The sequence below is a fragment of the Pezoporus wallicus genome, unplaced genomic scaffold, assembly GCF_028554395.1.
Source record: "Pezoporus wallicus isolate ANWC-B61680 ecotype Strahan unplaced genomic scaffold, APGP_CSIRO_Pwel_v1 contig_3365, whole genome shotgun sequence".
NCBI classification, from domain to species: Eukaryota; Metazoa; Chordata; class Aves; order Psittaciformes; family Psittacidae; genus Pezoporus; species Pezoporus wallicus.
In genome coordinates this window covers 357,658-370,122 of record NW_026640883.1, presented here as the reverse complement: position 1 = coordinate 370,122, position 12,465 = coordinate 357,658, and the positions used below count along the sequence as shown (strand labels likewise).

Here is a 12,465-nt window from a genome sequence, read left to right as displayed (position 1 = left end):
TGACTAGCCCTCCAACCAGCTGCTGTCCCTACCCTGCACCAGCATCCTGTGCTTTCATTTCTGCATGTCCTTGCATCCTGGTTCATATTTGAACAGCTCCTACCCAAACAAACACTACTTTTAAGTGAGCCAGTCACAGGCTCCTAGTGTAGCTCCCCTGACGAGGACTGCTTTCAAACAATGAAAGCTTAATGCCTGGGTGGCATCCCCAGTTAGAGCCTCACTGCTGGGTGGCTCCAGGACCCAACGAACAACATGGTCTTCCCAAGACAACGGAGGCACTATCAACTAGCAGAGGTCATCAGAGCCAGTGCACCAGCCCCACTTGCAGCTTCCCCCTTCCCCAGTGTCACCCAAGATGTGAGGGTGCATCCTTCTACCCACCAGCGCTGGCACCACCATTGGGCTGCAGCTCTGCTTCAGGCTTCAGCCAGGAAACACCCAAAAGCAGCTAGGAGGGCAAAGGACCCACCAACACAGGCTGCAGGAAAGAAATGGCAGGACTAGCAACAGCAGTGTTGCAGGCAGGCCTGTCATGGGAGGAGTCTCCTGCACCACTGATACTTGTTCACCTCCTCAGCTGACATGCTCATTCCTACTCTGGGCCTTACCCAAGTCCCAGTGTAATAAAAAACCTCTCCTCCTACCCAACAGTTACTCTCATTCCTTCACAGTCTCTCCGTGGGGATACTGCCAAAGACATTTAATATCTCCATCCCTCTCTCCCAGTTTCATTAAAGGACCTGTAACACACCAGGACCTGAGAAAAGCCAGACTTCCCCTACTCCCAAACTCTGCCAGCTCTCCCTCTAATCTTCTATCTCCTGCCTAATCACTTACCTAAAACTCTCCTCACATGCACAGCCCAAGATACTCCAAGCAATACAGCAGCAGTATTTTGCAACCTTGGATGCAAAGCACCATCTTTTCAGCATCAGTGTTACCAATAACCCAGAGACTCCCGCAGGATCATTATCTTTGGGATCTATGGCTTTGAGCTGATGGAAGATTGTTCCAGCCATAGCATCTTTTTACAGGTTGGGCCACTTACACATCAATTCTGCTACTTACACAAGGAGACTATGTAGCACTGTGGTAGCTACAAGGGAGCTGGCAGCAAGCAGGCACAAGTGGCAGCAGAGGAACAGGCACAGATCAGGAACCGTGACAGGGAGCTGTGCTGGAAAGATTCTTGTGAGCACATAATCCTGCAAGAAGGCCATGCTTTTAAATTACTTTGCACCCTGAGATGCTGTCTCATATCCACTGGGAATGGAGGGTTCCCTTCAAGAAGGTGAGGATCTGGTTGGTTCCACTCCCTCCCTGCTCTTGCAGGGGCTCCAGCAAACATCTCATTCCAATTTTTGTGCATCACACGGGAAAAGCAGCCTCTTGACTGTGGAAATTACATTAAGTTCCAACAAAGCACCATTCTGGGTGCTTTGCCCTAGAAGTGTTCCCCCACAAAACCTCTCCTTTTACCTATCCAAGATACCCAAACTCACAGGTAAGTAGGGTTCACACACCTCCTTCCAGTCAAAAAGGTCCAGACCCCAAACATGGCTGCATCCACCCACAGCACATCCGTCCACACACATCCACATTCATCCAGACAGCACGGAGCACACTGAAAGCTACAGTTGCTCCGAAATCCAATTTGGATTCAGATGGCTGACACAAAGAGGAGTGGAGCCCACTTGCATGTGCCCACAGGACCCTTCAAGCTCTCAGTGTTTACTGCTTCATTATGCAGACAGCAAGCGAGATGCAGATCCTACTTCTTGAATTCTTGTTTGGAAAAGTGACATGAGATCCAGGATCCCAGGAACTGCCTTCAATGCAGCAGTGTCACAGGATCTAGTTAGGGAGAGAGATCTGTAAGACAGCATCTGAAAATAGGCCCAACCTCCTCTGCCCAGCCAGGCCTCTGCAACCAGCCCATTTTGAACTTGAAACAAAACATACAGTCTCTTTTGTTTCCCTTCAGAGTTTTTATTTAGCAAAATGTGAACACTTCAGCCCTGCCAAGTGCACAGCCTGACCTGACGGCCAGCTTGGGGAGGCATACACTGAAAGCAGGGCTGGCTCTGCCTTTTAGTTTAATTTTTGCTCTTAGTTGCAAAAGACAACACAAGCAGCTCTCAGGAGAGCAAGCACAGGTGAAAGGTGGGCCTGGCTTCAGGCAACTTTCCCTTCCACCAAATCCCTCCACCTCACACACAGCCTAGACTTCCTTCACATGGCTCAGAGCGTGGCTGATCCCAGCCTGACCAGCACACACAGCTGACAGGGCATCCCAACTCAAGTGCCCTTCAAATGCTATATCCCCAGCAAAAAAAAAGAATAAAAAAGAAAAATAAAAATGTTAAGAAACCAAACCCTGATTTACACAAAATAAAAAGGTTAAAAGGTAAAGGACAACAGGCTATCATTTCCACTAACAGGCAGGTGAGGTTGAGAAAGTCTGGCCCTTTGTGCACTCTTCATTGTAGCTTTCTGGTAGGCAAAAAAAAAATCATCCCTTCAAAAGCCTTGGGGGCCATTCTCACCTCTCCTGCCCTGTGGTTCCCTGAGCCAAGTGTTAACTCTGCTTTGGGGTGACCAGAAGCAGCTGTGGTGCCCTTTCATGGGGCTGTGAAGTCTAGGACGTGCAGGGCTGATGCCAGGGCAGCATACAGACGGGTGGTACTGAAACGGAGGCAGTACACTGGGCTGCTGGTGGGTGAAGACAGGTGAAAGCTCTGCAAGAAAACAGGAGAAACCACCTTTCAAAGAAAGGTCAACACAAAGACCACAACCAGTATTACAGACCCAGTAGCTGAGATGCCAGAGGCTTTTCCCTGCTAGGTTCTCCACAGTGGGCTTGCTGCAAAGACAGTCCAACAGCCCCTCTCCCTTCTTCTAGAGAGACATGGGCACTGGGCTGCCAGAGAACAATACAGAAGCTCTGCTGCTGCCCAGCCTCCAGTAAGCTCTCACCTGCAGGCACCGAGTCTGCCGCTTGTCCCAGAGGCGCACCACACCATAGTAAGAAGAGCCACTGGCAATCATATGGTTCTTATCACTCCTTATGCAGTACAGGGCGCTGTCATGGGGCTCTTCCCACTCCTGGACGCACTTCCTGGATGGGCAACACAAATCGGAGCTGAACCTCCACTCCACCACCACTGGAGCTGAGCCCCAGTTTACCTGAAGGAGCTAATTCAGCTGCAGGTGAGTCCCCAGATACTGTCCAAGGAGAGCCCCAGAGGCCAGCAGAGTATGCTCACCTGGTGCTGGTCCGTATGTCCCAGTAGCGGATGTAGGTGTCATACCCACAAGAAAGGAGAAGGGAGGGTGTTTCGTAGAAGACGTCAAGGACTCCAGCTCCACGGTGGAAGTCAGTCCCTAAACAGGTCATCAGCTGACCACTGCAATGAAACACAATAGGGGAAGAGTCATTCAGAGCAAAGTGCCCTTCCAATTCAGCTGGCCACAGCAGAGATGGCATCACAGGAGTCTGCTAGATCTTATTTCTGTGGTTTAACAGAATGCAGAAGCCTGCACAGTCTTCCTCTCCCTCCCCCAGCTTCTGCTGCTGGTTCGGCCACTAATTGTCATGGAGGGTGACCAGTGGGAATCACAAGTGTAAGAGGACAGGCACAACTGACCCCCAGCAGAACAGGATCATTCTTCTTGGGAGAAGTGACCAGTACTCCATGGAAGACAATTATCAACTTAGTTGAACTCCAGCACTTTTGCGCAACAGCCACTTACCTGGTCAGTCCCAATCTATCTCAGACTCCGTCCTTCAAAATACTGCCCACTGGGCTTTTTCCCCACATCTCTGACACACAGCTCTGATCCACAGGCAAGTCAGACTCTCCTGGCCCAGTCTGCCATGGCTGCTCTCCTCAATCCCCTCCAGTTACACTGGCTACCGCAACCACTGTTCTCTGGGGTTGAACATGACAGGTCAAGAGTGACCACCGCAGGGCTTCTCCAGAAATGACTTTCCAAAGACTAGCTTTTTTTTTAAGACCCCCTTCTCCTTCTTAATGCCCCACTTGCTGTGAAGAGCAAAAGCAAGAGCTCCATAAAGCTCTAAGCCAGATGCTTTCTCACCACACCACTCTGCTGCTTGTTCATGTGCTGAACCAGCAGCAAATCAGATGGATGATGCCTGGGGAGGGCAAACCCTGCTAGACTGCAAGAAGGAGCTTGAAACCCTTCCCTGGGCCATATGAAATTGCCATCGGGCACATGGCACAGCCCGTCCCCAGTATCACTCCACTTGCCCAGCAGCCAGCAACCCCCAGCCATAGCAGACTCTTGGAGGGGACAATCTGCCCAGCTGCTTATTGCAAACCCTCCATGCCTTCCTCCTCATACCCTCCAAATCAAAAATGCCGGACACAATAAACCTTGAAGCACCTGCTTTTCAAACCCTGCTGCACGGCCACCCCTCTCCAACAGCCTCTTGGTTCTCAGGACAATGAAGCGGTCCTGAAAGCCGACAGCACGGATCCCGCAGTGGGGTCACTCCCATCATCTCCCCCCATTATTTTGTTACTTTCTGCTCCTTGATCCAGCATCACACAGTTCTGAGGCACATCGCCAAATGCCTTAATTCTGTCTGTAATCTGGGCTAAAGCCCTCGTCGGGGGATAAAGACCACACAAAAGGAGAAATAGAGTCCCGGGAGATGTTAAAACAAGTAAACACCTTTGTGTCAGGAGAGAGAAATCGCTGATAAAGCAGATTAGCGCCTCGAGCCCTGGTGTCCCCAGATCAGAAGGCGAGCCCTGGCCGATCTTTGCAGCCAGCACGCTTCTATGATCACAGAGCTGGCGGCATGCTGGGGCCAGCCTGTTTCCCCACAGTCACTCTCCAAAGAGCAGATTATGTAGAATAACAATTTCTTTGTGGCTGTGTAATTCCCTCCGTGACCGTGGCTGTGGGCAGCTACATTGGCCCTTGATGCCAGGGCCCTAGCAACCATTTAGAGAGGCCAACCAGCCCTAGCGATGCCCCCCCCCCTGCAAACCTCTCGGACAAGCTTTAACATCAAGTGCATGAATTAATCCCCCCCAACACGAATCCAGGGGTGCTGGCTTATTGGACTTTGTGTTTCTTCAGGCAAAGGATCGAGGGGATTCCAGGCTTCAGCCCTTTGCAACCTTCTCACAATACATTAACCCTTGGAAGGTTACTTACAAACCAACCCAGCAGCAACTCTGCACCTGTATGCAGGTCGAGATGTTGAAGCATTTGCAGTCTGAGCACTGGAAGCAAGAACTGTGGGGTTTGGCTGGGGCAGATGGGTCCTCAGCTCCACCATGAGAGAAGCATGGATGGGCATCTCTGAGCTCTGGCACTTTCCTGCCCCTCCAAGCACACAGATCTCCTCCACCTGCCATTCTGCAAAGCCAGCAGAACAGATGGAGGTGCACACAACCCTTCTCAAGGCTTCCACAAAGCTTTCTTCACCTAATAGGTTATATGTGCGACCCAGAGTTGTAAGATGTACAACAGAAGTGTGAGGAGTCAGCTCCTCTCCTCAACAAGCACTACCTGTGAGATGCTTAAGAGGCCAGACTGTCCAACAAGCCATTGCTCAACGTCCTCTGCCCATTGCTCAGGCAGGAGCAGGGAGTTATAGGTGATAAGCAGTCTCAGTGAGCTTAGACCCCTCTCTCCCCACTTCTGCACGCTACTTGCATTTGTTTTGTTTTGCAGGGTAGCTCCTGGACTGATGCTCTGAACACGTGGCAGTTTGGGAGAGAAAACCAGCATGGTCAGCTGCACATGTGCCATGCATCCCAGCAGCACATCTGGTATCTTCTGCTCACTTGCTGAAGCCTGTTGATGTTACTTCCCCTCCACCATTTTCCCTGCTAATACACCTTTAATATGTAAAGGGCTAAGTGAGCTCAGGGAGAGAGAAGCATTATGCTGGGGAAAGGTAGCAAGATGCAGAAGCACATCCAGGGATCTTTTACTCACTGGGACCTCTTCCTCTTCTCAGATGATTGATGCAAATCACAGCAGATCTCCTCACAACTTCCCACCTCTAAAAAAGCAGCCATCACACCCAGAATGAGCCTGGCCATAGTAAAGCTTGTCTTTCATCTCCCATACAAGACCAGACCTTGTAATGCTGCAAGATGGCAGCAATTTTTAATGGCAGCCTGGTGACATCTCCAAGCAAAACATTTCAGCAACAAAGGGACAGGAGAAACCAGACTCTGGACTCCTGCTTTCAGAGCTTATTGTTCAACACTGACTACCACCCAGGTGCCTCTCTCCCAGCATTTTTCCATGCCTTCACACCTCACTGCAGTGGTTCCCAAGTATTCCAGAGTCACTCCTGTTTTCCTCCCTCCCCTTTCCAGCCTAGGCAACAAAAAAGAAGAAAAAAAACTGTGTGCATGTGTGTGTCTCTGGGAATGATTAGTTTTTCTTTATAGGCAGGAAAGCAACAGGTACTTGCAAGTTACTGCAGCAAAGCAAACCTTGCTTAGCTGGTTTCTTCATCAGTTCAATTCTCCTGCTCCAAGAATAGGTCAGCCAAAGCGGCTTTCAACTGGGAGGTCCAGCCCCTGCACGCAGCAGTGGTGCTTCAGCAGTTTACAGAAACAACACATTAGTTGCTACAGTGAAGCACTTACAATCTGACACCAGGGGAAGAAAATCATACTGTGCTGTACACTGGGCACACATATCAAAAGACCTGAGTGTTCTGGCACAGGCACACTTAAATTGATGAAGATGCAGAACACGATTAATATTTCCCCCATGTTTCAGCAGATTAAGGCGTCTCTGGACCAGCTACCACCATGCCAGGCTAGATCCATGTAGCACACACGGCCATGCTGAGCCCATGCTGGGAAGGGAACTCTGCTACCACAACTCTCACAGCCTTGGGATCTCAAGTTAGTACCCACAAATTGTCCACTCTTCATTATCCCAACTACTCTCTGCCATCAAACCCCAGTCCCCAACAGGTTCCACATCCTAGGGAGCAAAACCCACAGCTAATCCTTAATAATCCATAAAGGATCAAGATAAGCCATCAAGGAGCAACAAAAGCAGTAGATACACAAGCACATCACCCATTGTTTTCCAACTTACATGGGCAGAAAATATCTACTCAATGAGGGACAGAAAGAGATGTGATAGTTAACTTGAACCTTAGTTCTCACTGGGATCACAAACATGACAGGTTTCCTGGAAAGACCAGTCTAGAGCCAGAGCTCTTGGCTCCAGCACCTTAACCACAAAGCACCTGGGCCAACACGCAGCCTACAGCCACACAGGTCCTGCTGAGCCCCCAGTGCTCAGCAGGAAACTCACAGATATTCCCAGTATCTTCCACTTTCTCTTAAGCATCTAGACAGACTGATATCATACTGGCAGTAATCCAGTACCAGCCCACAGGGAACAGAGCCAGAGCAAATGCAGCAGCCCGTTTTGTCCCTAGCACAGGAAAGCTGTGTTAGCACCAGGCTCTGGACTTGTTGCCGGTAGAACAAGATGTTTAAAGAAAGTCCCTGTGCCTGGGAAATGTATCAAACCACTGAGTCCAAAAATGAAAGGCATTTTGTTCAGGCACTACAGAGAATCCTTTGATACATCTCCATCAATTCCCATGTTCTTCAGAAAGCACGACTTAAAAAAATTACTTTTCAAATAAGCTATTTGTTCAGGATTTCCACATTTCACTCTTTTAATGCTGGAAATCCAGCCACAAGCACTGCTATCATGATACTTCCAGAAGACAGGAGTCTTCTAAGGCTCTATTTCTCCTCACCCCGGCAATATGCAGACAAAATAAAACTGGTCATGGCAGAACCCAGATGGTTACTTTCCAGCTAACCCATGGGATGCTGATATCACCTAGTTAAAGCCATCTACAGCCTCCCAGGCCGCTTCAATTATTTGTGTTACCATAAAAGCCCAGATTTCTCCAAGACCTTGCTGATAGCTGGAGTCCAAAAGAAGTCTGCACCTTTCTCCCTGTACCCTGCCCATTTGCTGCAGGTCTTGGCCAGCTGTCTCCAATACACATGAACTACACTCCAAGAGCTGGGATGAAACAGTAAACACATTTCTCCCCACCCTCAATTTCTGGTCACTCCAATTCACTAAAACCGATATTATACAAATATGCAAATTATAGGAAACTGCTGAATCCAGAACATCTGCTGAAAACAGATGTGTGAAATTAAAGACATACTCATTTGCTCTGGAAGCCTCATCTGTAAACTGTGATCATCCACTGAAGAGAAGTCATTGCACATGAGCAGGTGACTATTCAGAAACCAAGCAGAGCTCTAAACCAGTATTTCAGCCCCAATAACTACTTGCAACAATCCAGGTGAGAAGCATATACTTTAAAAAAAAGTGGAAAGAGCACCATTCAGTTCAAAACACTGGGATATCCGGACTGAGTATCAAGCAGAGGAAGGAAACAAAATCCATTTAAAAACCATTATCTAGAGTGCAGCATTTGCACAACTTCCATCATTCAAGTTGGAGAGTTCACCAAAACCAAAGGGAAGAGCTGAGCTCTTGACTCTTCCAAGTCATTGCAACAGCAGCTGGGGCACGCAGGGAATGCATCGTCTTATGCTAAGAGGGGAAAGTCTTGGTCAAACAATGTCTATAATGTGAATAGGGCAAAGCACAGGTCCTTGGCAAATACATTCTTCATAGTTACCCTATGCCAAGGTTACTCCTGCACTTAGCCAAGGCTACTAATTCCTGAAGGGAGATGTGAGATTGGCTCGGGGAATTTTAAAGGAGCACCTCGATGTGAAATGGCTCAGAGATGCTTTTGTAAGTGATTTGCAGAAGAAATGCCTCTCTCTGCTTCCTCAGCACAGCTGAAGGGACTCGAGGCAGTAGGGGGGAATGACACCAACGATGGTTTGAGATTGTGTCAGGGGGACACAGAAGAGGGAGTTTTGCCTTCTTTTCTTCTGCTTTCTCTGAATTGGCCCACACACGCTTTAAATGGTCCAATAAAAAGATACAATTTCTTTACCTTTCCAGCTCTGGGACCCTGTGAGTTTTTGTTGTTCGGGTTCCCGTAAGGTTAAGTTCAGAGGATAAACTGACACACTGGGCTATGGGAAAAAGCCAGTTTCTTCAAATAAAGCCACAACGGTGCAAAAGAGACCCTGCTGGGGCTTTTATTTGGGAAAACAAACAGAAATGGCACCAAGCCCTTCTGCTTTACGAACCAATTTAACTATAAAACCAATGTTCTCCCTCTCGGGGGTGAGGAGGGGAGAGAGACAGGACATGACAATAGTCCAAAACCTTGGGGGGAAAAAAGAAAGAAAAAAAAAAAGAAGATAGGACAAAAAAAGGTTGTCTGTCCTCTTTTCTTTCTTGTCCATGGCTCCTTTTCTTAGCACACGTGTGTTCTTGTAAAAACGATTAGATTGCAATTTGTATAACATGGTGACCCCCAAATTCAGACATTTAACCCCTTTTCTCTGCAAAGAATGTCAAGAATGTCTTCTCTGTCTTTCTTTCCAACGGGAGGAGTAGGGGGGAATTCTCTCAAACTGTGATTTCTTGGGGGAAGAGAGAAAGAGGGAGGCGAGGAAAAGAAGCAGGGAATTCTCAAAGCCTCTCGCCTTTCGCCCCACTTGTGTGGGAACAGGCGGCTGTATTGCTCCCTTTCTGGACAGAACTCTGCAGGTCTCCTTTAGTGGGGAGACAAAAAAAATGGAGAGTCCAAATCAAAACAAAGCCATCTGTTTAAATGAGCCACTGCTAGCCAGTGGCAGAGGGGGTTCCTCATTCACTCCTTCCCATTCTTCTCTCATGCCACTGTTGATTCTCTCTCAACCCAGGGAAAAATAAAGATTGCTTTTGCTTTGGCTCAGAGGGATGAAACTGATTGATGTGCTTGGAGTGTCCTGCCCCCACCCCACACTCTCCAATTGTTCAATGCCTTGTAAAGTTGTCATAAATATGCCTGAACAGGAGTGCAAAGGCCACAGCATGCCCTGGACATGCACACATCCAAAGGGCAGTAGCTGGCCTCATGCTCATCTCCAGTGAGACAGGGCCAGATTGTCATGAGGAGGAAAGGATTTGGGATATGTTTTTCCTTTATACAATGGTTTTACATTTAGGTTAAGATGCACCAGAGCCCTCTTAACAGAGGGAAAGCAGAAGATGTCCAGCTTATGTAGCAGAAGATGTCCAGCTTATGTGAGAAGGTTCAGAAAGATGATGTCAAAAAAAAAACAAACAAACCCAGAAATTACTAAAGAACCACAAGGCCACAAATAGTTTTGTGAACACATGCATACCATGGGAAATACACTGCATGTAAGACTGGAGCTATCCATTTATAGTTAAGAGACAGAGCTCTGAATGCAACAAAGTCTGTGAAAAGGAACAGTCATCTGAGACAACACCACTTAAGAGGCTCCTTGCAGCAGCAAGCTTTCTGCAGCATTGGCTCAAATAGTTTGCCATAGGTCTGATACTCTGCCTCCAACAACTCCCAAGATCTCAGAGCAAGGGAATCAAACCCTACAGTTCCTACTGGAGTAGGAATTTCCTCCTGGCCTTTTCAAGTGACTACTTCATGCCTGAAGGCAGGAGACCTATGTATATCTAGTCTTGCTGCTCAAGTCACGAGTGGGATTGTTAGCTCCATGAAGAAGGACCTGCTTCTCCCTTTGCCTAGTCTACATCCAAAGTCTCCATCCTATCTACCTTACTGCAGAGAGAATGGTTCCCAAGGACTAAATTAGAAATACAAAGACAGCTGTTGTGCAAAACTGATTTAATATGAATAGACCAAGAAAGAGTTTGCCTGAAGACAAGAATTTCTCCCCTATGACCAACCCCAGCCTGTCATTTTACCAACCCTTTTTCATTTGAATTTCAGTAAGAAGGCATGACATTTGTGTTCCTGATTAACCCAAGGACATATAAATGGGAATAGCCAGAACTGATGCTTTAAGAAGAGTAACCAAAGCCGTCTGTGGACAGGATAGGGAAACAGCAGGGCAAAAAAACAAACCCAAGAGAACCTCAGAAGTGGAGAACAAGCAGCCACCTGAGGAAGGGCAACTACCTATGGATCATCCCACTGCAGTGAGCAGAGGCAGCAGAAGGCACCCATCTGTACTCATTTACCTGATGTAAGCACAGCCCAGGAAGCTTTTTAGCTTACTGTTAGACAAGTTTTGGGTTGGTTATTGTGATTTAAAACTGTGTTCAGCTAAGACAGAGATACCGAGAAAGAAACCCAAGCCTGAAGACAGTAGGGAGCCTCCTTCCCATAAAGCCTCGGGAGAGCTTCCTTGGCAAAAAAAGATATTTGGCATAATTAACCTATAGGAAAGAAGGGTAGGAGAGGGGATTCTGCATGTACAACATGCTATTATGATTCTTCTGCCCCCCAAATCCTGTGAGACTGTTGTGCCAGGATAATATTTGCTATTGCTTGTCTCTCCTGTTACCAGCGATAAGCACCCACTTCTCTGTGCCTGGATAAACCCAGTTTAAATTCCTGGATGAAGCAGACTCCCCACAACTCTAAGTGTAACTTACGTTTTCTTTCGATTTAGCACCTCCAGTTCGGGAATCCATTTTCTCCCTTCATCCAACAAACTCCTTTTGTTATTAAATTAGAGGGTCTCAAACTTGCTTAAACCTTGGAGTTCAAAGCTGCAGAGAGAATGATCTTCTACAGAGCTTGTTTTAGGACACAATGTTAAGAAGTCTGCTTGTGTATCTTGGGCCAAGCTTCTACATTAAAAGCTTTAGTTGAAAACATTCAGCAAGCTTTACAGCAAAGAACTAGACCTGCAGATTCTCACTTTATTTATCCACTTCCCCATATAAAAATATCTGAGCATGACAAGTTGCAAAGCCAAGAAGGACTGGATTTAAACAAGAAGGTATCAGTAGTGACCAGCTAATCAGGGTGTTCAGTACTATATACCACAACTGTCAAATTGCACTCGCTGTTTAAGAACATCACAGAGAACTCAAGTTTTATAGCTCTCCTTCGCTGTTGACAAGTGCTCATGTTCACTCACTCAATGGCTCTAAGAGCCACCAAAGTGGATGCAGATCAACATACACTGAAATCTGAAAGAGAGCAACTAATTCTTGCCCACCCCACTGCACAGACAGATGGAGTCTAAGAAGGGTCCCATGGAAGCACATACCAGAGATCAAGCAGCAGCAAGTTAGCAAGCTTCAGCTGCTTGTGATGGTAATGCTCATGCTGGCTCTTGGAAAGAAAGAGCACAATGTGATAGCACTAAAGGTAAACACGGATTACTAACCTGCTCCACAGCTGCCTAGCTACCCTGGAAGCTTCATCCCCACCCCTCTGCTGAGGGCACCAGTCACACACCTGAATCTCCCTTCTCCTCCACTCCCAAGCCACTCTCATGAATCCTCTACCTCCCGCCTCCCCAAAACTTGCAGACTTCAAAG

At 47.6% G+C, this 12,465-nt stretch overlaps 1 protein-coding gene across 1 annotated transcript in view; it reads right to left on the bottom strand.

Moving 5' to 3' along the window:
- Positions 1–1,971: 1,971 nt before the first annotated feature.
- The window catches only part of FBXW4 (F-box and WD repeat domain containing 4), a 62,512-nt gene continuing 52,018 nt past the window's right edge, over positions 1,972–12,465 (bottom strand). The window contains 3 exon segments of the mRNA XM_057421117.1: positions 1,972–2,741; positions 2,980–3,121; positions 3,270–3,410. Coding sequence (XP_057277100.1) covers positions 2,625–2,741; positions 2,980–3,121; positions 3,270–3,410 — 400 coding nt within the window. The 3' untranslated portion in view covers positions 1,972–2,624.